At 39.2% G+C, this 27,500-nt stretch overlaps 3 protein-coding genes across 3 annotated transcripts in view; 1 reads left to right on the top strand and 2 right to left on the bottom strand.

Moving 5' to 3' along the window:
• Positions 1-2,056: 2,056 nt before the first annotated feature.
• LOC138018615 (uncharacterized) lies at positions 2,057-3,562 on the bottom strand. The gene has a single exon (XM_068865307.1). The coding sequence runs from the start codon at positions 3,439-3,441 to the stop codon at positions 2,683-2,685; it is 759 nt and encodes a 252-aa protein (XP_068721408.1). The 5' UTR covers positions 3,442-3,562; the 3' UTR covers positions 2,057-2,682.
• A 121-nt stretch (positions 3,563-3,683) lies between these two features.
• On the top strand, positions 3,684-27,077 carry LOC138019131 (protein arginine N-methyltransferase 7-like). The gene is made up of 19 exons (XM_068865803.1): positions 3,684-3,861; positions 3,990-4,026; positions 6,219-6,368; positions 6,552-6,660; positions 7,857-7,969; positions 9,406-9,501; positions 10,157-10,293; positions 11,350-11,596; positions 13,975-14,035; positions 14,679-14,748; positions 16,060-16,186; positions 16,939-17,025; positions 17,321-17,368; positions 19,237-19,326; positions 21,748-21,898; positions 22,282-22,367; positions 25,239-25,423; positions 26,076-26,157; positions 26,666-27,077. The coding sequence occupies exons 1-19, from the start codon at positions 3,710-3,712 to the stop codon at positions 26,861-26,863; spliced, it is 2,226 nt and encodes a 741-aa protein (XP_068721904.1). The 5' UTR covers positions 3,684-3,709; the 3' UTR covers positions 26,864-27,077.
• The window catches only part of LOC138019132 (diphosphomevalonate decarboxylase-like), an 18,694-nt gene continuing 17,947 nt past the window's right edge, over positions 26,754-27,500 (bottom strand). The window contains exon 15 of the mRNA XM_068865804.1: positions 26,754-27,481. Coding sequence (XP_068721905.1) covers positions 27,404-27,481 — 78 coding nt within the window. The 3' untranslated portion in view covers positions 26,754-27,403. The remainder of the gene's footprint in view (positions 27,482-27,500) is intronic.

Raw genomic sequence — 27,500 nt, 5'->3', positions numbered from 1 at the left:
CAGACAGTACCAATAAATGTTGTTGTCGATTTGGGCGGCTTACACTAATTTGAGAAACCAAACCAAACGAAATGAAAATAAAAATGTACAATAGGCCTTCATTTGTCAGAAATTCCCACTTTTTCGTAGCACCGTGTCCAATGGATGCAATCAATTATCACTACGGCAAAATTTCGATCCGTTTCGCAAAATAGTAATGACACCGAAATTACCGTTTTGCGAAACGTTTTTGTCCTATTTGAGGCTATCTACGCTCGCACACACCTTTGCAAGTGTGCACGGGAAGGTAAATGAAAGTACTAGATGGAGGTGATGAAGGTAGATGAAGGTAAAACAAGATAGATGAAGGTAAATGAACACTGATGAAGGTAGATGTAGGTAGTTGAAGGTAAATGGACGTGACTGAAGGTAAATGAAGGTATATGAAGGTAAATGAACGTAAAAGAGGTAAGTGACGACCCCACAAGCTTTTAGCTTTTATCCTTATCGTGTCAAAATAAAGATTATGGTGAAGGTAGATGAAGATAAATGAACGTGAATCATATAAAAGGCAGATGAAGCAGATGAAGGTAAATGAAGGTAGGTGAAGGTAAATGAACGAGAATGAAGGTAGATGTAGGTAGTTGAAGGTAAATGGATGTACATGAAGGTAAATGAACGTGAATAAATGTAAATGAAGATAAATGAACAGGGGTGAAAAAAGATGTGGGTAGCTGAAGGTAAATGAAGGTATATTAAGGTAAATTAATGTCAATGAAGATAAATGAACAGGGGTGAAAAAAGATGTGGGTAGCTGAAGGTAAATGAAGGTATATTAAGGTAAATGAATGTCAATGAAGGTATATGAACGTGAATGAAGGTATATGAGGGTAAGTGAAGGTAGATGAACTGTATTTGAACGTGAATATAAAGGCAGATGAAGGTAAATGAATGGAAATTCTAATGGCTTGGGAATTTAGCATGGGATTTTTTTGGGGTTAAATTTTGGTCCAGGGATTTTTTTTTTCGGGTTTTGATTTTTGTCCCCATTCACTCATCCCTGTTGCTTGAAATCCGGAGTACCCTCCTGGGATACAATACAATACAATACAATACATACTAAATTGACCGCTCCCCATATGGGCTTTTCAGGGCCAATGAAACATAATGAAACGATGGAACAGAACAACAACAACTGTTAAGAATCCCAACTGGCTGGAGGCAAACCAGTTGGCTATTTACAAGTGCAGCTGAGAAGTTAAACCAGGGACTACCAGGATCAAATTGAACGAGTGGTCACAGCGTGTCTTGAACCCGGGATCTCCGGATCTCAAGGCAAGTGCCCTAATCACTGGGCCACTTTGCCCACACTGACATTTCAAGGCAGGGCCAACTCAAGACAACAATAATGCTGAAAAATTACCAGAAGAGGGTAACGGTATAAATGGTAATGAATTTATATATATATATAGTGCATTTTCTATTTTACATATTCAAACGTGCTCTACAAGACAGTAATCAATTTACAGATGAGATCAGACATCAGCATGTACAAGAGCTGCTGGCAGTTGCTATCAGTCAATTAGTGATCTCACGCAACCTGTCAATGAATGAATTAATTAGTGAGGCCTGGCCACAACACCAGGAGCACGAGGGATAACATAAGGACATAAAAGTACCCTCTACCACTTTGAAGGAAACAAAAACTACAGCAAAGCAATGATTTTACTAAAAGGTGTTGCTGTACGCCCTGTATGTTTTACAGTGTGGTACATTTCTTTGCTGTTTTCATCCTGACAATGACGTGAAATGATCAAATATCAGGTTAGAAGGAGATGCAAGTGGACGTGACACTGTCCAAGCCAAACAGCTTGGAATAATCACAAAATTATAAAACTAGCTTGGAACCATATTTTCACATGAATTTCTCAGGGCCATCATCATCATCACCCTTACCAAATTGCTCTTTTGTCCTCCTTCTTAAATAAAATCTATTGAACAGATATCCCTTACATGTATGTTCCAATGGCGTAATAATATTAAACAAGTGAAGAAAGAAATTGAAACTGACACACAATTTTAAACCATGATATAGCCATAAATATTCACTTGTTCCACTTGATTTTTACAGTAGTTTCATTTTAAAAGTTCTGTTTCAAACTAAAAAAATTAACATTAAATAACAATAAAAGATTTTAGCAAGTCCTTCTCTTCCAAGATTACCGGTTTAAAAAGAGCTGAAAATCAACAAGTTCTAAAGTGTTTGTCATGTCTTCACAATAGCATTAACCCACAATGCCAAACTAACCTTATAAATAGCATGGGAAGTTATGACCAAGAATTGGTTGTTATGAGTTGGGAACTCAAGTTATGTAGCATAGGATTAGACTGACAAAATTTTAAGGACTGGGATTTGCCTTTTCACTTTTCCCTTTTCTTTGTCTGTAATTTTTTTTCCCAGGAATTTCAGCTTGATAGAAAAATGTGGAGAAACGTAAACAATAAAAAGAAATGGAAAATTTAAAATCCTACCAAGAAACATTCGGCAGAGCAAGTTTCTATTTCCTTAAGCAATGTTGTTGTTTTCCATTTATATTTACTTGAACTGAAACTCAAAAGTTGTGTTAACAATATTAAGTTATATTTTCCTTGTGCTTTATTAAATGTTCTGGCAATGTTCACTCTGTTGCCAACTTAACCAACTCATACTTTACTCGCAACCCTTACAGAATTTTTCTCAGAATTAAGCTCTTGAATATAGTGAATCAATTCTGAGTACCACTCTGGAAGCTCAAACTCTGGAAGTTTGCTTAAAGCAGTGATGGCAATTTTCAAGCATATTTCACCCGTCAAACCCCAAATAACAAACATTGATGACTTTTTTTCATCGTGACCCTCGATGTTTTCTCGATAATCAAACCAGTGAACAGTATATTCCACTTCATGAAAGGTCATTTTTTTGTGTCTGTGAGTGTCCTTCTGTAGAAAAAAATCCAAAGGAACATCAAACGTGGCTTGAACCTCCGAAGGATTGACTACTAGATCAAAATTTGACCTGATCATGCCAATAACAGGATACACGTATGTGGAAATCTCTCTTGCCGTTGAAATAAGTGGTCTCAAAACAGCAATAACTTCAACAATGTCAGGAGGCAAACCAACCTCTTCGTGAGCCTCTCTTAAAGCTGTAGCCACAATATCTTTATCGGCTTCCTCTTGTTTGCCACCGGGAAACGCAACTTGTCCTTTATGAGTTGACAGGTGCTCCGTTCGCTTTGTTAGCAGAACGTGAAGAGATCCTCCCTTTATAAAAATGGGAACGAGCACACCAGCTTTGTAAAAATCAGGATCAGGTTCCATTCCTTTAAAATACTCGTTGACGTTGACCTTTGACTCAGCATAATTTTTTATTCTTGTGCGACAAACTTCCAGCGAAACTGTTTGTCCTGAAGGACTAGCCATTGCGTTCAGCTCGTTGTCCTCAGCCGAGGATACCTCTTTTTTTTAAATCTTTTTACATTTCTTGGCATATCAATCCACTTTGCCTACTCAGGAACTTTCAGGAAAATCACCAAGGCGTCTTTGCAAGTTCTTAAATTTTTACGGTTGATTTGATTGGCTAAGACCAATTCGTGGTCCAATCAAATAACGTATTAGAGTCAGAGTCAGCTTACCCAGCAACAGTGCCAGGTCCCCGTGGAGAAGTCTGCTTACACCAAGTACTCACCAAATGCGGCGAGTTCCTTTCTTCTCGAAAAGACATATCCAGTTCTGTATCAAATCGAGAAACGAAATGTTTTCGCAACGATTTAGCCCAACGACAGGCAAAATGGAGTGGGTCGTTGAGGATAATGATTACGATATGCGAAATGAAATTGCAAGGTGAAGTAAGACCTCAAAACAATTCCATGTGGTTATATAAAACAGAATTGATCCACGTTGTGATAGTCTTCTGCAAATTAAAACGAAAGCTTTTTTGTACTTAATGGGTTGCCTTCTTTCTTGGATAGGTCAGCCTACACAGATATGCTTCATGATAACGAGAGGGTAAGGTAATTCTTAGTTCTAAGTTACATACACTCCTAGCTAAGGAGCACATGATACAGCTAACACTAGGGGGACATGAAAAAACTACAACAGCAGCTAGAATCAGTCAAATGTTAAGGGACCGGTGATTATTTATGTGGAAATAGGGAGGGAAAGATATTTTGAAAAGATCCAAATTCTTTAAGCCCCCCCCCCTCCCCCCCACCTTGTAGCCAATGTAATTAGCAAGTGGCCCCCCTTACCCCCTTCTTTATTCAGTATTTACATGATGATCCCCTTTCCCCTCATATTTCACCTTCTATGCTGTAAGTAACTATTAAAATGCATGTCACATACAATCATAAGATTAGTTACTTAGCAGGGATGGCACTAGGATTTTTCAATCTGGGTCCTGGGACCCGCATGTTCGGCCAAATTGGGGTCCCAAGCATTTTTTGGGGGTCCCAAAATCTTGGTGACCCTCTGCGAGAAAAAGAGTATGTTTTAAATTATGAGAAAAAGAGAGTAACCAACTTGGAATTAATATTGACGCATATGCATAGGACCAGCCGACAAAGGCTTTTTCTAGAGCCGTTACATTCATTCCTGGACAAGAACTCTGTTAATGAAAGAGCACCCTTTCCAAAGGTTTACTCATCACTGGTTTCCTCCCTTAGGAGCAACGAACAGTGACGTCTTTTGCTATATATTTGCATTCAGTGACTTGCAGAGTACATTCCTCTGAAGAATTCCGCAGAAGGCGGTCGAAAATTTAGTTTTAACCTTTTTAGATGTTTTAAACCCCATTTCTTAGAACTTCAATTATGATCACAGATCGCTCCAACAGTTATACAAACAACACAATATACTGATAAATCAAAGCAAGTTGTGTGAGTTATTTAAGTCAGTGCCTTGCGTCCTGGGACCCATTAAAATTTCGATGATGCATTTTTTGGATTTTATTTGCGTAAAAATGCACGATTTCTGCGTTAACGCGATCCCTGCTTAGCATAATAATGGAGTTTAGAGTGCAAACTGAATAATTTCTGTAAAATACAAATCACGAAGTTATACAAAAGAGTGGTGTTTAAACAATAGAAAACAATAGAATTAGCATAAAATTGTTCAATTTAGCATTACTGTTTAACATAAATAATTTGCACTTTACTATTTAGTGTTAACTGTTTTACCCACCTTAGCCAATGAACCCCTCTCAAAATATACCTCAAACCGCTGACGCTCCCAAACTTCTTTAAAAAAAAATTAGCCCCCCTCGAGCCAATCTGAAATAACCTTGATCTCCCTTCTTTTTTCCCTCCCCCCCCCCCCCTCTCATAGTTGGAAAATAAGAATAAGGAGAAAGAGTGAGATGGACTGTTATTGCAGTCTGCAGTCCTGTAGTCGATCAATAACAACTTGTTTCGTTGCATGTGGTGTAAATAATGAGCAATTAATATAATTATTCTGTAGAGGTTTTTCTCAATTTCGACAAGGAATCATAGTGGTTATTCACAGAAATTCATGTAATCGCTTCATTTTGCAATATTATGAGACTGCAGTGGCAGAAGTTTGATCAACTCCATTCCCACTCTCTCTTCTAATCTTTAAGTGATTGCAGACTGCGGTGGTAGAACTTTGAAAAACCCTAAAAAGTGAATAGGTATTCTAGAATCTAGCTGAAATTCAGCGTACTTTACAGTCTCTTGAGATGTCTCAAATGAATTCCAAATTTTCCAGATTTGAGAGTTCAATCGTAGCGAAACATCTTGTTACAGTATAAAGGTACAAATTATAGCATCTGGCTCTGACACCATTTTAAATTTTTACTATTATAATCTTTTCAAATCTTTTTTTGTGGTGGTAGTGTCATTGTCTGCGCATGAGACCTTACTAACACTTTAAAACATTATCATTATTATTATTATTATTATTATTATTATTATTATTATTATTTTGTCTCTAAATCCAGCAATTGGACTAGCTCAATAAAATGAGTGCTTAGATCAAAATTAATAATTAAAAACAGGTTTTAGAATTATAAAAACTATTGTTACATTGAATTGTTAATGTTGTCACATCAAAAAAAGATGACGCAATACTGCTGTATGACTTACGTGTGATGCAGACAGAAGTATAGAAGTCACTAGTAATAAAAACACCGGACAAAATTTGAATCAAACTCTTCACTGGCTTTTATTTATTTGGTTTTAAAGAATGAAAAGTACTATCAAGCTACCATGAAAGCTGTGAGAAGACTTAAGGACAGAGGGAAGAAAATTCATATGTTGGACATTGGAACAGGAACTGGACTTCTGGCTATGATGGCTGTGAGGAGTGGAGCAGATGGATCTACAGCATGTGAGGTCAGTTTAATTAAAAAGAGCAACAAAATTTGTAGCTCTTGGTTTGTAGTAGTCCTTTACCAGCATATCTACATGTACTATGCTAGAGTGAAATCATCATTTTAAAGTTTATGGATGAATCATTATCAATTACCCTGATCGGATTTCCTGACATTGCAATATTTTGACAATCCTTTTTTCCAGGCATTTGGACCTATTGCTAACGTAGCCAAGAAAATAGTTGAGAAGAACGGGTTTGGTGAAAAGATATCTGTTATTGGAAATCGTTCGACTGATTTAGAACTTAAAAAAGGTGAACAAAACAATAGTTTTAGACCCTTCCACTAAAGGCCCATATTCTCCCAAAAGTCATTACAGCCATTTGTTTTTGTTTTTAAATGACTGAACGCACTCACTCAGGTGAATCAGTCAGGAAACAACATGTCAGCTATTTGAATAATTTCATGTTACATGAAATTCAGTCATGGTGTGCACTGCCTTTTTGCCGAATGTGGGCCTTTTGCCTTTAGAACATTGTTTTAATAGGACAAGCACATGACTTTTGGAGGGCATATAGTCTATTTGTGGCCCAAGTGTCATAATCTGAAGTTAGTTAGTGACATGTATATGTTGATTATGCAAATTGTAAGTGTAACTTGAGCAACATGATTTTGTGAAAGTATTCCTTCGATTGGATTATTACACCGAGTGGCATCATTTGTGCTCGAGTTGAGCAAGGGTGAAAATGATGCTACAAGGGACACTAAAAAAACTATATGCCTGAGAAAAGTCATGTGATTATTATTATTATTATTATTATTATTATTATTATTATTATTATTATTATTATTATTATTATCATCAATACACAAGGCCAAATCATACAAATTCATTTAAAAAGAAAAAAAAGTAATGTTTAACAGAGATGTAGCATGAAGCTATGATACATGGAAAGTTGCTGCTGCAACAATCCGATCAGCTAAACAAGAGGCAAAAGTTGAGAAAAAAAAGAACAAAAAAACTCATTCACAAAAGTCCGCACCAACTCTGGCATTGAATAGGTATCTCAGAGGCCAAGCAAAGTTGTTTGACATCTCTGCGGCCAATCAGAATCAAGCTTGGCAAATGCATTTTCAGCCGGGCATTTCCTGTTTGGCTCGCAAAAAAGCATGTTTTACAGAGGGCAGTGCAGTTTGTCATTTGGCCGCACATATTGATAGTAATAGCTATTAGTTAAATGTAAAAAATTATTCACAACACTTTCATTATATATTATTGCTGTTTTTGTTTTCTGTAAATACACTGTGTTGTGGGGAATACTAAAATTTAAAAGCCATGTACCGATAAGTTGTTTTCTATTGTTTTGGGACCCGAAGTAGTGGCAGTACATGTTGTTTGTTTGTTGTGTTAAGGAAGGTGAAATAAATCTCTTGGGAGCTTTATAGAGTAACAATTATAATTATTATTAATGGTTATTGTTAAATTTCACTCTATGTTCTGTTATTGCAGATGGACATATCCTCAGCAGGGCGAATTTACTAGTTACAGAATTATGGGATACAGAACTTATTGGTGAGGGAGCCTTACCAACTCTCAGAGATGCCTGTTGTCGTCTTCTTGAGGTATTTGGTGGTCACTGTGTAATTTAAGGTTTGAAGGCTTGTGAAAATGGAACAGGATCAAACCAGAAAGTATTTATGCATGTAAAATAATATGTATCTAAGGTACATACCAAGAAGAACATGGAAAGAGACAGTACGGCAAGATTTGGCTGACCTGGGTGTTGACGAGAGAGTGGAGCCGGACCGGGCAAGATGGAGACGGATCATCGCAAGTCCAAACCCAAATATGGGAAACGACAGGCTATAAATGAAATGATGATGATGGTGGTGTGTCTAAGATCCATATATGTAAGACATTCCATCAAACAGGTGGAACAACTTAAGGATGGTGCCTGCTAATTAAAAGGTATTTTTGCGTGGTTTACTGATTACAATGTATGTGGAAAAAGCAGATCTTTACAGGTGTTTCTGAAATCCAAAAAGAAAATTGGGGCCAACCACGCATTTTTCGAAGGTAATCAATCAACAATATTTTGTAAAAAGCTTCAAAAAACAAAGCAGTGTGGCGTTCTTTCCCGAATTGAAGCTTATTTATCTTTGGAAAATGTGCGGTTACCCCCAATTTTCTTTTTGGATACAAAGAGCACTTGCTAAGTTCTGCTTTCTCCGCATAGTTTTGAACCGTGCGAAAATATCCCTGTGTTAATAAGCACCACCCATAGGAAATCTGAGTATCTTGAGATGCGCAGAATGTATGCGCAACAGTTACAGTAGTAAGCACCGTCCTTAAATAGGAGGTGACAGGTACATGTGCTAACCAGATTTTTTATCTCACATTTTTCTAATTCTTCGTTAGTTGTTAATAAGTTCTGAAAAGCTTTTCATGGAGAATAGTATATTGTATCATATTGTATTCTCCTTATTGGTGACATATTGGATTTCATTAGTTTTAGACAAGGTACTAAAATTATTGTTTTTTAGGCATTTTTTAATCCTAAAATGCCCTTGCATTCTCAAATATATTTTGAGGCTTTGGAAGTTCTTGAACTACAGTACTTTGGTAACACTTTGGCCATTGAAAATCACTGGACTCTAAAACAACAAAATTATGTTACATTTTGGAACTTAATCAAGAAATGATAATGTAATTTGCTACTCTTGTTTGGGCCTTTGTTATAATGGAACAAACTGTAGAGTACATACTAGGTTCAATAAGTAGCGTAAGGGTTTAAGGGTTATTTGATGAGTAATGAAGATTTTATTCTCGTACACAGCAATATTATTGTCCAGCTTAAGAGAAAGAAAAAGTACTACACTGTATATTCAGAATATTCAGAGTTAAAGTTTGCCTCAAAAATAAGTCACTCCACTTGAAAGTATTGTACCTTGAGTTTTTTATTTACAAATTTTGGAAGCCCTATCGGAATTACTTAAAACAAATTTATCTGCCATACCAGTACTTCACTTGAAGTAAATGAAATTGTTTTCTTCATCAGCCAGATTTTGTTAGTGTCCCTGCTGCAGCTACTGTTTACGCTCAAGTTGTTGGTAGTGAAAGTCTTTGGAACATGCATCAGCTTGATGCAAAACAGGTATGATACAATACCTTGAAGAAGACCGACAAGTTGGTCGAAATATAGGTGTTCTTTGTAAACGTGTCTTGTCTTCATTTGTGTTTTATATATGTATGTCACTGTTAGTCTTGAGATTGTCCACAATTTACATGGCTTGTACAGTTAGCATGCCTTGGAAAACAAAAACTTCTGTCTGGAAAACAAAAGTGTTCATTCTACCTTCTGGATGTACAAGTTAAAGAATATTCACAGCTGAGAATGTTGTACTCTAAATTTAAAAAGGGAAGAAAACTTGAGAAGTATTTTGACTGAATCCATCTCATGGTGAGCGTGGGCAGATCTATACCGCCTTCCACTGTTTTACGGAAATAGGTCAGAAATACAGGAAAGGGGACTTTGGACGGTTAAAATCCAAAAAATTCCCGGGGAACTATGCCCCCAGACCCCTCTAGAACTTTTTTGTTGTTTTGGAAAGCGGTCATTATTATTTTATTCCAGATCCGTCCCTGGTGAGAGTTGACACAACATGACCTGAAATAATAGTGCCCTGTACTAACCAGAGGTCTTTTCGTTGCTTATTGAAAGAGTTACCTCCTCTGAGACGTAGAATAGATTCAATCTATACAATTTGTTCATATTGATCCTTAGCACATGATCAGTGTAATGTTTTCAGATATCAGATGACCTGGATGTTACTTTACCAACTGATATGGAGGAGTGTGGAGGAACTGCAGGTGTCTTTGATCTACATGTTGACGAACTCTTGAACAATGAAATTCACATTTTATCAGCACCTGTTCCAGTTTTGAGGTACACTTGCCCTGCCTTCAGACTTAAACCATCAACCCCTTTAGGCACCCTAGGGCACCCCAGTTGACGAGTAAATTCATCTGGAGTTAGACAGAGTAAAATCTGTTATAATAAGTCTCACTCCCAGGGGTCAATGAGTTAAAAATGATATCTATTTTGGATTTAACCCTTTGATGCCTGAACGGACCTGAACTGGCCATACTTGGTATTTTACTCTGTCAAACCCCAGACGATTTTATTCGTCAATGGGTTAAACTTCAGTTAGCCAATTGTAACAAAGTAGTGATCTGTTTTCATTAGACTTTAATTTATTAAAAGTAATTCAGACTATCATTAGTCTGACTTGCTCATACTAACATGTTTTGCTCTGGAGGTAAAAAAAAAACAGAAGCAGGCTCGATTCGTTTAAAGTCAATGAACTGTTTTAGTCAAGCCTACATAATTTTAAAATAATGCTGACTGGTTGACTCCATTGGTTGAGCATCAGACTATTGTGCGGGAGGTCGTGAGATCAAAAACTCTGGGCAGATCAGCGCATGGGGTCTTGAAATACATGTAACTGAGGAGAAAGTGTTGCCCTTTTTAATTAATGACATAAATTATGCAAATGCTTAGAATCTCTAGTCTCCTGGGATAAGGACAATAAACCATAGGCCCCATCTCACAACCCTTCAATCTTTTTTATCCTGTAATTATAACCCTGTGGGAGTTGGTTTGTCGAAAGCTGCTGTACTGAAGAGACTGTATTGCTCTGATCAAGCAGTAGCGAAAGACCTTACAGAGAGTATGGTGGTGATGAGATGTAAACATGTAGTAGCCACAGAGAAGGCAACACTTTTCTTTTGTCCTTTGGGAAATTAGCCTGCTAGCCTCATTAGCAAGCCCTGATCTCAAAATAATTCTTGCTTTAAAATGAGGCAAGCTAGGCTAATCTGCACTACATTACCATAGTTTTGCCAGGCCAGACCATTTTATCGAGCATTCAGTTGGTCACCCAACCCATAAAGTCTTTTCAAAATTGTCAAGGTGTATTTTAGTTTCAACTTTAAATTCCAGGTTTGACTTTTGCAATAATTTTGCTTCGGAAAAGTCAGATTGCACAAACAGAGTATCTATCCCAGACACTCAAAACAAAATAGACAGTGATCAAACTGTGTCCCAGTATTGTGCTAAGACGTCTGTGACGCAATCTGGTGTTAGTCACTGTATCATCATGTGGTGGACATTAGATATGGACATTGATGGAGAAATAACTCTCGCAACAGCTCCTCGATGGGCTCACCCTAAAGGTGTCAACAGACAGGTACATGTACTGTACACAATCACAATTTACTGTAACAGTTGCTTTAGGCAGGAAAATACCTTTCATTGTGCATCTCTTTATGTATTGTATTTTTATGGGTTTTTTTTTTTTCAGTTTCATTATGTTCATTGGTCATCCTTGTTTTACTTACAAATAGGTTAATTCATGCTATTAACTTTTATTTGGCATAATTGTGCAAAAATAGTCCTTATCTAGTTACCCTTTGTTTTAGTTTGAGTGTACGGTTTAGATTTAAGTTCTCGCTTCAGTCCAAGCCATTTGCCTACATGTACTACGTTATTTCTGTCTTCATTTGTTACATAAGTGTTTTTAGTTTATTTCCACCTTTTATGTTCAGTCGTTACCATTTTCTAGTCACTTTATAGACCATATTCATAAATGGTGGCCGGTTAATATTTTATTTATTTTTTTATCTTTGTGGTAATGAGACCAAAATGCCTTGCTCTAAAGCAATGTTAATTTTCTTTTCTATTTTGTCTATGCAAATGAGGCTACAACCTTGGTCACAAGGGTTAGAAAACTTCATTCTATATGCATTTTGCCCCTCTCCACCCCTGTGCAATGTTGACAAAACACTTTCGTCTAACTAAAGTCTGCATTTTCCCATTATTTTTCCAACATGAATGGGGGTACCAACGCTTATTCAGTTGGCATTACGGTTATGATTTCATGTTTTTGTGCACTTTCCAACACAATTTGTCCATGGTTGTAGTTGGTCTTGTAAGAGCACAGACAGAGGAATGATTTATTGCCCACCATTTATGAAATTATACAGTCCATTATATCTCTTTTCTTAATTGTTTATTTTCAGATAGCTTTAATAATGCTTATGCACCAGTCAATGTGAATCCCTGTCCCCCCCCCCCCTCACACCTTGGGAAATGCTTTGGGTCTGATGTGTCTGCCCTAAGGAGCTTCAAAGAAATACACACATCACATAAAAAAACTACAAAGTACACTGTGACTGTCAGTGAATGGTCAAATGGCAAGAAAGGTTGTTGGCTTTTACCTGGTTATCTGCCTCCATTTTATTGGGTAAACAAACATGTAACTTGGAAAATCACTGCAAACCTGCCTTTCTAGATCAAACTTTCAAGGTGCAGCCTCATCTTTCAAAGGCAAGTTTAATTCCTCTTGAGACTAATAAGACTGATAAAACAGTGTGCTTTCTTCCCAAAAAATCCTTGCCAGCTCCCACGTGTTCCCAGGTACACTGTATTTGCCCACACTTCCCAAATTCTAGCCTGTTCCAGGCTCTCAGATAGTCGAGAAAACGAAAAGAACTGCGTGTGAAAAGCGAGTGGGGGCTTGGGTCGAGGCGCTCCCGACCTCGCCTCGACCCAAGCCCCCACTCGCTTTTCACACGCAGTTCTTTTCGTTTTCTCGACTACATGTATCTGAAAGCCTGGAACAGGCTACCCAAATTCCCACCCCACAATTCTTTGGTCTCATGGCTCTGCAAGACAACAGGTCCTTGACTTCATAGCCTTCTTCATGGTGTTTCCTTCTAAGAACACTTTACAAAGCACTATCTGTGAGTATTCTTTACTAACCTTTTACTTGTGGTTCTCCAAGTACTATTCCACCTTGTTTCGCTCATTCCCTGAGCTCTGGGATGCGAAAGTGATGATTTCAGGCATTCTCCCTGTGTATGCATTACCCCTCCCAGGCCCCAGTTCGGGGGCGTGGGGGGGGGGGGAATTTACATTGACTGGTGCATCAGTTTTGATTTCGTTATTTTAAAAATGCCTGTCTGTAGCAAATTACATTGTAAGAATGAGTACACTTAGTGTGGTCTTTATGTGAATTAAAGTACTGATGATAATTAGCAACTACTCACTAAAGTGGAAGGGGCTAGTGGTGGATATTTACCGAGCCACAAAGTGGCAAAGTAAATATCCATCACTAGCCACCAACACTGAGGTGAATAGTTGTTTTCTAGTATATACTAAAACAGTGAGATAATATAGCACAAAAAGATAATTTTAGCTCATATGATTATTTATGCAAAGATTACAACGTCTTCAGGCGCAAATTCCGCTCAAATTGCTCGGAGGTGAATAGCAAAGGATATCTGGAGTTTGAGTGGCCAATCAGCTTGGACGTTCAATGCTATCCACTGTTTTAGTATATACCGTACTAATAAAGAATACAATCATGTATTTAACACTTTGCATTCACTGTATAAATGGCCAAAATCCTCCAATTGTCTATACATGGTTCTCTATGAAGAATACAGTAATATATGGTGATAGGAAGTGACATTAATGCTTTAAAGTTTCAGAAGGGAATTTATAATCTATAATTATGATTATCCTATACTCCCAAGTGTTATTGAATTGGTATTTTATTTGCAGTGGAGGGACCATTGGATGCAGGCAGTTTATTTCTTTAAAAGACCACTGTGTGTACAAGAAGGTAGTGGAAGGTCACAATAATAATAATAATCATAACAGTAACTGATCCGTGTAAATGATAATTCTCCAATAAGGGGATTTTGTCCAATAAATGGTACATGTAGATCTTTTCAGTAAAGGTTTGTGAATGTGGAATTCAGGAAAGAGTTAAATAATACATTCAGAATGTCCAATTCAATATTATTTTGTCTAGGATTGTAGGTCATGGTTGAGTGCCAGTAGCATCAACATTCATTGAAATGTTACTGGTAGTATATTTAACAATAATTATTCGCCGAAGGCGAAGTGATCATCGGTGAATATTCACCGAGACAAAGTTGAGGTAAATATTCACCTATAATCATTGAGCCTGAGGCGAATAATTGTTTTAGTATACCGGTAAATACACAGGTGATTATTTCAAAAAAGAGAAGAAAAAAAAAAGATTTCAACGCGAAATCATCTTCACTTACAGTGGCAAAACGACTACTGGCAGCCATTTTGTCCGTCGAGGTGATTATCGGCTGATAATCCGAGATAGCGAGCCAATGAGAGCGCGCGATTTTGTATAATCACCTGTGTATTTATACTAAAGTGTATTTAGTGGACTCAGCATTATCTTTTGGCTTTAATTAATCTGATCAATAGGTGATTTTTTTTTACAGGTGATACGCTAAATATTCAGTGTTGCCATGATGACTATAGTATTTGGTTTGATGTTACCAAATCAACAAAGTGAGTGCAGTTGGTTGTATATGGACCTCCTTATCAAACCACATGACCCTACCTTGGTTGCTCAAAGCCTGGAGAACTTTATGTGTTGGTTAAGCCACAATTTGACAGTTTCAATCTGTGCTGTGATTTCAGTGTTTGTGCACCTTACAGTCAATAATTTATGCACACTCTAAGCACTTCTAAGTAAAAGCATGTATGGAAACCTTGGCCAGCGTTTGATGTGGAGTATATTTTATGCTATGGCTAGTGACTCGTATCCACTAGATAAAGTTATCCAGCCTCTATACAACTGGGGTCGGTTGCTGGAACCTTGGTTAGTGCTACGAAACCGTTGGTTAAGAGGTATCAAAACCTATAGGTTTCTATGGTATTTAATGCTGGTTAGTGCTAACCATGCTTCGAGCAACCCAGGCCTGGAGCCTGGTCTTGACTTAATACAATGTATCTACAGCATTCCAACATACTACGCATTCATTCAAGTTTTGGTGTCTACATGTATGATACAATTTTTTTTTCTTACTTCCATCGATCATTCTAGAGCCAGTCCAAGGCCTGTTTTACATGAATAGATGGATTTCATGTTACGTCATCATCATCATCATTTTGCTGGCCAAAAACAAAAGATCTCTCATTAGCTCCTTTTGTTCATCCACCAGCAATTGTCATTACACCATTGTCCCTAGAGATTGGTTGTAAACCATCTATAGTAAGGCAAATAACTAGATTAGATGGATTACATAATTATAAAACTTATCATTTAACGCAATTACCAGTCTCTTAACCCTTTAAGCCCCGAGGGGTTCCCCATTGACGAGTAAAATCGTCTGGCGTTAGACAGAGTAAAATCTATAAGTGCCATTTGGCACTATCGGGGCTGAAAGGGTTAAAGGTTTAAGCTCTTCATGTAAGTACAGGATGATCTTTGTGCAGTGTTGGTAACTTCTAAAAAAACTGTGCAGCACCTCGGCACTGACGTTATGCTGCATTATTTCAGTTTTTGGTGGCTCAAATTTTGCTGATTGTCGAAATCAATAGGTTTAAGATTGCAGGATGACCAAGTCATTTTATGAACACTCAAACGTGATGCCATGTATAATTAAAATATTTTGTGTTGGAATGAGACAAATTCTCATCTATCACATCAGTGAGCAATCCACATTTTTTGCTGGATCTGTCTTTGACCAATGAAACTTTTAGTATTTTTCTGTGGGCTAGTTATTTTTTCTGTTCCGTACGTTGCAGTTTCCAAAACAGATTTGTTTCTCATTATTGTCGTTTTCCCTTATTTTATTGTTTGATTTAATTCTTTAGGATTGCAACAACAGTTATTGATCGACCTCTGTGTACGTGTGGAGCACATGTAACTTGGAGCCGCCATAGATTCGCTATGCTGAACAACAAGCAACGTTCTCAAAAATTTAGACAAGCCTTGAAACAGGTGAATTAAGTTAGTTTTCTTACTGCATGATGAGTGTGCAATGAGTTAATAAGTGTGTAAAATAATGGTTTGACACTGACTAGTTTTTTTTTGACGACGACTGATGGTGCTTGAGTCTTCATCAGTTGAAATATTTACGTTAGTGCGCGTGATTCAAAGAGCAGCACGTCGATCGTTCGCTGAGGAAAAATTCCGCGTGAAGTTTCAAGAAAAGAAAAAAACAAAGCGCGAGACTTATGCGCGTTCCAAAGACTTGTAGATTTCCGGGATGACTTTGTGGTCACTTCCAGATTGCGGATCAGAGTGTCGTTGAACATGAGGCTAACTTTCAGGAGCGATTCCTTTTTTGAAAGGCTGGAGGTCAATAAAGGATCCACAATGTTGAAATGACATTTCCATCCCCGGAAAGCTACAGTTCTTTGGCACGTGCATGTAAGTCTCGCGCTACTTTTTTTTTCTTGAAACTTCACGTGGAATTTTTGCTCAGCGCACTTTTCGCCGTGCTCCTCTTTGAATCACGCTCACTACCGTAAATATTTCAACTGATGAAGGCTCAAGCACCAGCCAAATCGTCTTGAACGAAACATAAAAAAACTAGTCAGTGTCAAACCATTATTTTACAATGTTAGCTCCTGGCTACCACTGCTCTATTTTTGATCATTTATTAAGTTCTTTGGTTCCATCTTTGTAAGAAACCCACAAATGGCACAAATTAACATGTTGCATGGCAAACTATTTCTTTTTGTTTTCAGCTGGTTGCAGAAGGTAACTCTCGATGCCTATGTATTGGTGATGGATCCTTGCTTCCTGTACTGGCTGCAACAGCTGGATTTGAAAAGGTGCATTCACATCAATCCTTCATGAAAAATAGTATTTTTATGTATACTGTACATAGCATTATGAAATATAACAATTTCTTCCAAATTGTACACTAAAATAATTATATTTTGTTGCCAAAGAAAAAAGGATTCATTTTTGTAGGCAACCATGCATTTGGCAACTGTAAAATTAACTTAGTTCTAATTCCAACAAAGGCCTTCAGCAATTATTTTATCAAGTTACTATGCGTGTCATAAAGTTGCACTTCATTGTGCCGAAGATTGTATTGGTCATGACACTTACTTTTTGTCTCAGGTTGTCACGTTAGAGTCTTCTGTTTTGTACCAAAAGTTCCTTAGAAAGGTAAATACTGTGGATTTTCCTTTTTGTGGTAGTGCAAAGTAAAAGCACTACACACTATGTCACCGGGTTGTTAAGGTAATGTTACACGAGCCGACTTTTAACTCCAATTTTTAACGCAACATTGTTGCGTTAAAAGTTGCCTCGTGTAACAGGGTGCAGAGGGCGATTTTTAACGCAACATTTTGTTGCGGCAACATGTTGCAGGTTTTTGAAAGCGATTCAAAAACCTGCAACATTGTTGCCCGAATTTTGTTGGTGTTGGTGCGTGTAACACCCCCGCCGCTGACTTTTAACGCAACATCTTCAAGAGCTAACTCTCTTATTAACTGATGATATACCCCTCTTTCTTCCCTCCGTCTAATCCAACTTCTCGTCCAAATAATTCGTTCCCGATTTCTTCCTTTTTCATCTTCCAAATCGTCCACTAACAACAGAACCTGAATGATTTTCAGCCGCCGTCTTCTTAACTCATTGTCCGCCATATTTGTCGAGCAGGAGCCTGGGTTCAAGTGTTGCGAGCAATGTTGCGTTAAAAATCGTCGCGTGTAACATACCGTTGCCGCAACAAAGTTGCGTTAAAAGGTGTCTCTTGTAACATGGATTAAAAATCGGCGTTAAAAATCGGCTCGTGTAACATCATAAGAGTGTAATAAGAGTGCAAGTCCGTGCTATCAACAGGCCCGCAGGGCGTGCATAAATCACGAAAGTAAACGGGTCTGGTAGAAGCGTGCTTGAATTTCTACAAATGAGCCCCAAATTTGTGACGCTGATGAATAATAAAGCCGCTTGTATATTGAAAACGATGGAATTACCTAAGGAGATGGAATTTTTGACTTTGTAGAAACAATGGTCAACCTCAAGAGTTCGGCGATTGTGATCTTTGTGTTGAATTCGCACATTTCTTGTCAAACTAGAAACTAGAACACTTGAAAGAAAAAAAAATTAGCAAAAACAAAAATCCGGCGTTTTGCCATCATTTTGACACAGATGTATCCTTTGTGTCGCGAGTTGTTAGTAAACACACTAGGTAACTTGATCACGGCGGTCGGTGAATTCGATGTCACTTCGATTTTGCGATTTACTTGTGCAGCCAAAAGTACAATAGAAAAATTGAACGCAGCAAAAATCTCCCAAAATGTTTTTCGCTGATGTAACTTTTTATATTCACGGTATAAAATTTATGTTGTTGCTGATGAAAAAATATTTTATTCTCGACTGACACGTCCTGAAAACTTCCTTCTGCTCTTCCTAAAAACTGTGTATCAATATTTATTTACTTTTGCATCAACATTTGTTTTGCATAAATCAGGCTAACAAAATCTGTATCTTGCTTAGTTCGCATTTTTGAGCGTTAAAATAGAATTTTCGGTCCTATGTATCTGACAGCAAGTCGTATATTTTTAGGTCTCCCATTTTTAACAACTTTGTAATCAACCACGGCTCGGACTTAACGGTCGTCATTTTCATGGAGAAATGACAGTTTGGCCATGGGACTGATATTTCTTGTGTTTAACCAACTAACCACAAACCAACCCAGAAGGAAGTTGCCTCCCAGAATTTTGTTTGGGTTCAGAACAAAATAATTGCTCGTTAATAAAAGACGTAGATTAAGTCTCATGGTTTATCAAGAGCTCCAAACTATCCCCATAGCATGGTGATTACAAAAATCTGCCTTTCCCTCGCTTAACTTATTTGTTGTGTCACTGCAAACCTAACCTCCCCCACCCCACAGGAGACTTTTGGGTAGAGGGTCGTGTGAAACTGCAACTATTAACTGCTGCCGAGCCATAGTGGTCTCTCTGAAATTAACAAGGTTCGGGTGACGTATACCCACTGACTTTTTGGCCAAATTTTTTACTGTTTTTCAGTTGATAGATTTAAATGATTTAGGTGATCAAATTGAAATTATTGGTCGTGAAGCAACCAGTCTGCTACCTCAGGACTTACCCAGTGATCAGGTACTTTCCAATACCTTTTCTTATCCTTAGTTTTTGTTCTTTTTATGTACCTGAACAGATCTGTCTGGATGTTATGCACAGGCTAATTTAACTGATTGAAGTTGGACCACGAGAAATGAGTCGAGAGAGCGCATACCCTATATTTAACAATTATTCCATTAGCGCGCGTTGGATATCAGATGGTAAATAGCCAAAGAGGCGCGTAGCGCCGAGTTGGCAATAACCAGTCTCATATCCAACAAGCGCGAATGGAATAATCATTAAACTCCAAAAATTTGGAAGTACGAAATACGAAAATTTATCGTCAGGTGCTCTCGTCCTCCACGCAACCTCAAATTTGATCATTTCACGTCGTTGTCAAGACGAGAATGGCAAAGAAATGTATCAAAATGTAAAACGCACGTGCAGGGCGTGTGGAACTATTGTTTTTGCTATTTAAAAGTAAGAAAGTATCTTTTAAGTGTTGGAACTGGTTTGAGCCACCTTAAAAAGGTTGAAATAGTCACGAGGTGATTACAATAACGTGAATTTTTATTTTGAGATGACGTTCTCGTTGCCGTAACCGTCGTTATTGCTTAAGCTCCCTGATACGGTAAGTTAAGAACGCGACGTTTTTGAACCACGAACGGAAACCAGAAGTGAACATTTCGGATTCCAGGAGAGCAGCCTCTCCCAGATTGTTTACCTAATCGTCTCTAACAGTGAAAAGATACTTAAAATATAAATGTGGTAGTGTTAAGGCAAGTTAAAAAGAAAAACAGATCACTTCCGGTTGCAGTCCGTTGCCCAAAAACATCTCGTGGGTTAACTACTAATCTGTTCGTTTCACTGATTTGATTTGTGAATTTGATCAACTCGTGTAAGGTTCACTCATTTTTTCCCTAGCAAGCCAGTTCCTGTCACTTACTGATAGTAGCTTTCCCAGGATAAAATCTAACAATGTCTAACAGTTTAACTTGCTTTGTTTTAGATGTCCCAGTGCGCAATTGCGTTCCAGTATAGCAGTTTTTGTACCATGTGATCGCTAAGCTGCAAAAGGCCCATTGAAACCACGGTTTCCCCCCCCCCCCCCCCTTTCCGATCCCCGGGACGCTCCGAGGGTTGTAACATCTGTACAGTGTTACATAATGAACTTTCTCTGTCCCTCGGGGGAAACTTCACTATTACAATCCCCATTGGCATGACCCCGGTGTGTCACTAGAAGATTATGCTAATCTGGTTTCCATAGTAAATGATTGTTAACGCGATAGCTGCCGTAAGGTTTTCATATCGTTGCAGTTGCTAGTAGAATCGCTGTGTATACCTTTTTCAGCACGCGGAATCAGGAAAAGCGCAAAAATTATTGTTGAGGAATTTAAATCTTTTCAGCTTTGTTCAACATATTTTGGAGTACTCGTTGTTCGCTGCCGCCAGGACGCTATCCCAGAAACCTTCAGAAAGGCAAAAAGGAAGCGGATCATGTTCGGATGATTTCTTTAATGACAACGGAAGAACAAATGTTCGGACCAAAACGATGTCCTTAATTTTTTTTTTTTTTTTGCCCCAACAAAATTACACTGAGTACAAACATTTTGTCAAAGATGTTTCATTGCGCACATTTAGCAAAAGATGCAAATTACTGCATAGGCCATTTCTGAGTTCATGTCTGCCGCCTTTTCAAAGCGAGTCTAAGAGCGAAGTTTTTGTGGTGGTAATTAGTTCTACTTTACATATGAATGAAAACTAATTTTCATGAGAAAAACTTGCACCTTAGACTCGCTTTGAAGAGGAGGCAGACATGAACTCGGAAATGGCCTCTTGTGAGCACTTTAACCGACTACGAAGCCAGACCAAAAGTGGCCGACAATGACTCCATTGGCTATTGCTATTCTTTCTGCCATGCCAGAACTGTACATGTAACGCTGTTCGATGCTCAAACCTCGTCCCACTTTGTCAAGGCTAGCGTTACAAGCCCCGCGAAAAAATCCTCGCCAATTTTAACAAATTGTTTTTGTCCCCTTACCCCCGGAGAAAGGCAATTCTCCACGGCCATGTCCCCGTTACTTCCCCGTGACGTCCGTGGGGTCGGGGACCCGTGTTTTCAATTGGCCATTTCCGAGTTTCTGTTTGCGTCTGGTTCAAAACGATCCTTGGTGCTCAACCACTCAAATGATAATGAGTTTGATTTGCATGAAAACCTATTTGAATGGTTGTGCACCAGGACTCATTTTGAACTAGAGGAAAACAGCAACTCGGAAATGGGCTAATTAACTAGTGCATTACTTGCTCTCACTGTTAGTCGCTCTCATTAATGAGACGCCTGCACACATGCTCCCGAGTAAAGGAATAACGGTTAATTTTGTCTATGCCATTTTCACGCGTTGGCAAGTTCACCCTTTCAACATTAATGTAATCATTTTTTTATTTGGTTTATTTTTGTAGATTGATGTCATTTTAGGTGAACCATTTTTCAACAGTGCTCTGTTTCCGTGGCACAATTTATATTTTTGGTACGCTGCATCCAGCATCGCAAAGATAGTCAAACCAGGAGTGCAGATACTGCCCGGCAGCGCTACTCTCAGGGCCATGGCAGGTCAGATCTTTGGGAAAGAACGTGAAGACCTGGTCCCTTTTTGTTGCTCAAGCACAAACATAAGAAAAAATCCCCTGTGGGTTTGGGAGTGAAAATGTCTTCTTTCTTTGTGGTTATTCTCATGTCTCTAATGGGAACGCTCGTGAAGACAGTAAGCATCGTGGTTATTTCACCTTTGTCAGTCAGAAGAACGAGGACGACCAACGCAAAAATGCGACAATTTTTTAAGTCTAACCATAGAATGAAAATTTGGATTGTGTTGATCATGATACATCGTATTCAAGATTATTTGTAACCTGATTTTCGGTTACGCAGATGAGGTGAAGCTAAGTCTAATGTAGGTTGGGGTGGCCCCGGTTAAATACATTTGATCTTCTTTTCAGTCGAGTTTGAAGATCTGTGGAAGTTTCACGCTCCCGTGAACATTGTTCAAGGATTTGATGTCTCCTTGTTTGATGAATTGATTGAGGTAAGGATATTTTTATGTTACCATCTTGTTTGAAAGGTTTTGTTTATTTCTGATGTGGCACAGAAAGAGTTCAAAAGAGTGCTGCTCAGTTCTCACTCCCCGTTCGCTCATGCGCAGGGACGGTTGTTTTCTTGGGGAAACGGGAGGGGGGGGGGGGGGTGGGGGACGAATGCGAAAACAAAATTAAAGGAATAAGGAGTTCAAGCAAAGGCTGAGCCACGACTTACCACACGCCCCCTCTGAGAAAATGAGGTTTGTAAGATATTTATGTTATGTCGTGGCAATTGAATCGAGTAGGAGGGTACATTACAAAGTCGAAGGGTCTCACTGAAATAGCCGATGTGTCCATACATGCCCATATATAGCTGCCTAATAATGGTGTCTGTTTAAGTAGCGCGAATATCATTATCATTTTTGCATTGTGGCTTTACGGGGTTCGTACGTCATGAAAAACCTTGGAAAGTCATGGAATTTTATGGTTGGTCATTGAAAGTCATAGAAAACTATAATTAGCAATGGTAGATTAATCATTGCAGTCGTCAAAGCAAGGACAAAATGAAATAAAGACTAGTTTCTATCAAACAATCGGAAGTTTGGTGGACAGAGTTTGTTAATTTATTCAAATTTGAACCGAGTTATGTGAGAAAATACCCTAAATAAGGACAGTTTTGAAAAATTTGTTACGTGGCAGGTAAACTTAAGGTCATGGAAAGCTAAAGAAGGTAATGGAAAAAGTCATGGAATTTTAAAGAGCTCAAAAGAGTACGAACTCTGCTCTATTGGACAACCCTCATACCTGGACTGTCACTCAACAAAACGAGCATTCTTGGTCACGTGCCCCTGATTAAATTTAAATGTATCCCAACCGGGATTAGTCTCCTTCGCAGTCACGCAACGCTCCAATGGAGAAGGGGAGCGTTGCGTGACTCCGGCCCGAGTGGCTGCGAAGGAGACTAAACCGGGATACAATTCCGCAGTTGTTGCCCGCGCCGGATGTTTTTGCAGCGATTGTTGAAGGGAATCTAAATATATAACAAAGCACTTAATGTGTGGTCTCTTGGGAAACTAGTTCGTTTTGTTTTCCCTCGAGTTCTGATGTTTTCTTCGACTTCGTCTCGGGAAAACAAAACTGACTGTTTCACTCGGGACCATAAATTAAGTGTATACTGTAGCGCGCGTACTGAGCAATGTAATAATAATGCTGTAACAGGTAAGTTGCTTGGCGATGGGCGAAGGACAACTGAAAAATCAGATTCCTAGAAAGGGTTTGAACCTAAGTCCACCGTAACAGCTGTCGGATGTTCTACCCATAGAGCTACTAGAACACCTGTGGAGCTAGGTGGGTCACGTCGCAGCTCCTACAAGGTCTCACCTGATTGGAGACCACCCTTGAGGTTTAACAAAAGAACAAATAACAGAAACAATGGACCCTAGGCCTAAAACAAAAGGGCCATTGTTTCTGTTACCCTAGGCCTAAAACAAAAGGGCCATTGTTTCTGTTATTTGTTCTTTTGTTAAACCTCAAGGGTGGTCTCCAATCAGGTGAGACCTTGTAGGAGCTGCGAGGCTACCGAGCTAGGTCGTTTATCTAAGTCCCGAATTGACAATGTTGCATTTGAAAATTTGAGGCGAATGCCCGGAGACGCATGACGCTTTCACTGGAGCCCGCAGACCAGAGGGACATATTGTCCATTAAGTGGAAAATGAGAATGGAAATGGAAGTTGTTTAACCACGGAACACCTTAAGAGCGCTCTGGATTCCGGATCGAATTGGAAATTGGCAGTGTTGGTTTTTGAGGAGAGGGGAAAACCGTAGTGGCCGGAGAAAAACCTCTTGGAGCAAGGAGAGAACAAACAACAAACTCAACCCACATATGACGCGGGGACCGGGAATCACCACCCCTGCGAATCCTTTTTAGGACTCAGTTGTTTTTCAGTTGTTCTTTGGATGTAGCCAAGCAACTTTCCTATTCTCTACTTGCACAAATCCCATGATACACCTCTTCAACTCCCCCTCCCCCTCCCCCCCCCCCCTCAAAAAAAAAACTTTGTTGCATACGCATCTTCATGTCCCAAGAGAAATTGCAAACAATGATTATGCAAAATTTGGGGGTAAAAGAGGTGTATTATGGGATTTGTGCAAGTAGAAAATAATCTTTTCCACCGGCGCATTACACTGTAACTCTTTAGTTGCATTTTAATAGTGTTACTGCTTTGTGCCATTTTGTGCCGAGCGCGGGTAAACACGTACAAGCTAGCGAAATTGTTTTGCTTTTATAATCCTTCTGTCGAGACCCAATGAAGCCGGTGTTCTCGCTCCATGCAAAACGATATAAAGTCTGCTTACGAGCCAACTGGCCCAACACGCCGGAGCCTACCCCCGGTTTCCGTAGCATGAAGCGACTAAAAAAATTCGCCGGTACCCATTTATACACCTGGGTGGAGAGAGGCACTGTGAGAGTAAACTGTTTTGCCCAAGAACACAACACAATGTCCCCAGCCAGGACCCGAACCCGGACCACTCAATCCGGAGTCGAGCACAGTAATCAATGAGGCTACCGTGTCTCCCACATGCAAAACGATAGCGATCCCAAAATTCATGGCTTGTTTCGGAAAATTGTTTCGGAACCACCTGGATTTTTCAGGTGTCTATCAAAGACATTTGCTTAAATATTCCCGATAAGTGGGAGGATCACTTCTTTCTTGTGTATTTAACAAACCAGCACAACCAAGATACGCAGGCGAATGAAGTTGTCGTAATTTGCGTCGCTTGATGATTACCTGCAAGACTCTTTCGGCGAAGTTTGCGTATGTTGCTTACGTCAGCGTTGCACGCTCTAATCAAACTAAAGATTGTAAATTGTATTTTAGGGCTCAAAGCTAACAAATGAGGAAATTAACAATGAGTCAAGCCATGGAATCGCTCTGGAACCTCACCATTTATGGGAATACCCCTGCCGCGCTCTCAGCCAGGAAACTTCCATCATGAAATTCGATTTGACATCAAACATACCAAGCCAGAAAATTGCAAGTGTTGGGGATATAAAATTGACGAGGTAAACTGTGGATAAAAGTAGTATTGATGTAAAGTCGCGACCTCCAAACCCAATGCGTCGCGCATGCCCAGAAAAACTCGGAACTCCGATCCGATCCCATTCTCGTCCCCACCAAGAATAACGACCTCTGGCTGGTTCCGAAGTACGCGCAGTCTCTGTGGGGGTCTATTTTGGTGACCGTTGACAGCTACTAATTGTTTCAAATTTCTGAGATTGCGCAGACAAGCCGGAAGTCCGGGATTCGCGGACTTCCTGGTTCGGAACCAGCCAGAGGTCGTCATTCTTGGTGTTGACCGAAAGAATCGCGGCCTCTGGGGACGACAATGATCCGCTCCCATCTTAAACAGCGCGGTTTGTGAAGCACTTTTCTGTCGAGTGCCCGTAAATCTACCCCAGCCAATCACAGCTGACTTAGACAGTCCAATGAACCAACCAGAACTCAAACACTCATAAAGGCAGCCCTCGCCAAGCGCGGGAAAACGTCTGCGAGCAAGGAACTGGTCGTTTTGCTTGTGACTGGGAGAGAAAGTAGTGAGATATTTGACTGGCCAGTCGTGGAGCGCACTCGAGAAACTGCACAAGTGTGTTCACTATTAATTTTAATCTTCTGGGTATCCTATTTTATCTTGATTCGCTTCGGTACTTTTTGTAGGTCAGGCATTCTTCATGGAATCGTCCTGTGGATGGACTTTAACCTCGCAGAAAAATTATCGGTCACTACAGGATTACAACAGGTAGGCAGTAAAAGCAAGGGAATATTTGTGACGTCATTGTTTCCACTGGCTCTTTTTATTGTACGAAGAAGCTTACAGAAAGCATCGTGTTAGGAACAAATTGGCTTCAAAACAAATCAAAGAACTTGTGGAATTAAATAATCTTCCTCGCTTTAATCCTTCTGGTGCCGACAATCGGCGAAACATTCGCAATGGGGGGCAAAATCGCAAATAAACCCTCACTTGGAATCTCAAAGGGTATCCGTCTCAACTTTTCAAAGAGAGCTAATTTTGCAGTGCACTTTCAAATTCAGTGCTGAATTGTTGGCTGATATATTCGGCAATGACAAGTAATGCGGCAAAAATTGTAAACAAAGCTTAGCCCCTATTTACATTCTTTCAGTTCCGTAGGCTTGGTCGTAAGAGGGGAGGGGTAGAGTAGTGGTAAATCCGTTAGAGTGGAGGAGGGGAGCTCTTATACCATCCAGCCGATAACTCTAATGTGGCAATACTGTCTTTGGTTTTTCAGACAGAAAAGCTCAACGGAAAGGAATGGAAATTACCTTGGGTGCGTCACACGAAGCAAGGGGTGTATTTTATGAAGTCATCCCCTCGTATACAAGAGGAAAGTTTATTGAAAAACAATACTCCATCTGTTCGATATTCTGTCAATTTCGAACCTACCACAGGAGAAATAGACTTCGATTTTCAGTTGTGCCCAAGTTAACGATGCATATCAGCATTTCAAGTACTGAGAAACCGCGATATTCTCCAAGGGGCGCGCTTGATGGTTTGACCATTTGTACAAACATAAAATACCTTCGTAAGCCGAAACACACTATATCGTATTTACAATTCGTACATTTCACTTGCTGGATGTTGTTTCGTTTATTAATTTTCAAGGAAATTGGAATCTCACTCTTAAAATTTGCAGAGTGTTAGCTTAGCCTGTAAATCACCTTCCAGCAATAAAAATCTAGGGGGTCACTGAGTTCGTTTTTTGAGATAAAGTTTTAAGACAATCTATCGGTTATCTTTGGGGCTTCTTTTGTTACCATGGTAACCTATCAGGTCACATCAATAAATGCATCTAGTTGGTGTTTCATTTGGTACCGTTAGAGAGTTGTGTAGATCCAATCCTTCCAAATAACAGTTTGTTGAAAGTTTTGAAACTGGTTTTTGACACATACAGTTTGGCGACTTGTGCGCCGCAAAATTGAATACAGGCTGTATTCAGGTTCAAATTGCCCAATCCCCTCGGTAGTGGTTATCTACAAGATATCGGCATCCCATGTTCGTTTAATAGTCTGTACTCCTGTGCCAGTTCACGCGGTCCACTTCCAACCTGCAAACCAAATAACGCA

This window comes from Montipora capricornis, chromosome 10 (assembly GCF_036669925.1).
Source record: "Montipora capricornis isolate CH-2021 chromosome 10, ASM3666992v2, whole genome shotgun sequence".
NCBI classification, from domain to species: Eukaryota; Metazoa; Cnidaria; class Anthozoa; order Scleractinia; family Acroporidae; genus Montipora; species Montipora capricornis.
This window is presented reverse-complemented; position numbering and strand designations above follow the sequence as displayed.

Coding starts and splice junctions, on each gene's coding strand:
- LOC138018615 (XM_068865307.1), bottom strand. CDS start 3,441: ATGGCTAGTCCTTCAGGACAAACAGTTTCGCTGGAAGTTTGTCGCACA.
- LOC138019131 (XM_068865803.1), top strand. CDS start 3,710: ATGCGGCGAGTTCCTTTCTTCTCGAAAAGACATATCCAGTTCTGTATC. Junction 3,862..3,989: donor ATGCGAAATGAAATTGCAAG/GTGAAGTAAGAC, acceptor TTTCTTGGATAG/GTCAGCCTACACAGATATGC. Junction 21,899..22,281: donor TACTCTCAGGGCCATGGCAG/GTCAGATCTTTG, acceptor TCTTCTTTTCAG/TCGAGTTTGAAGATCTGTGG.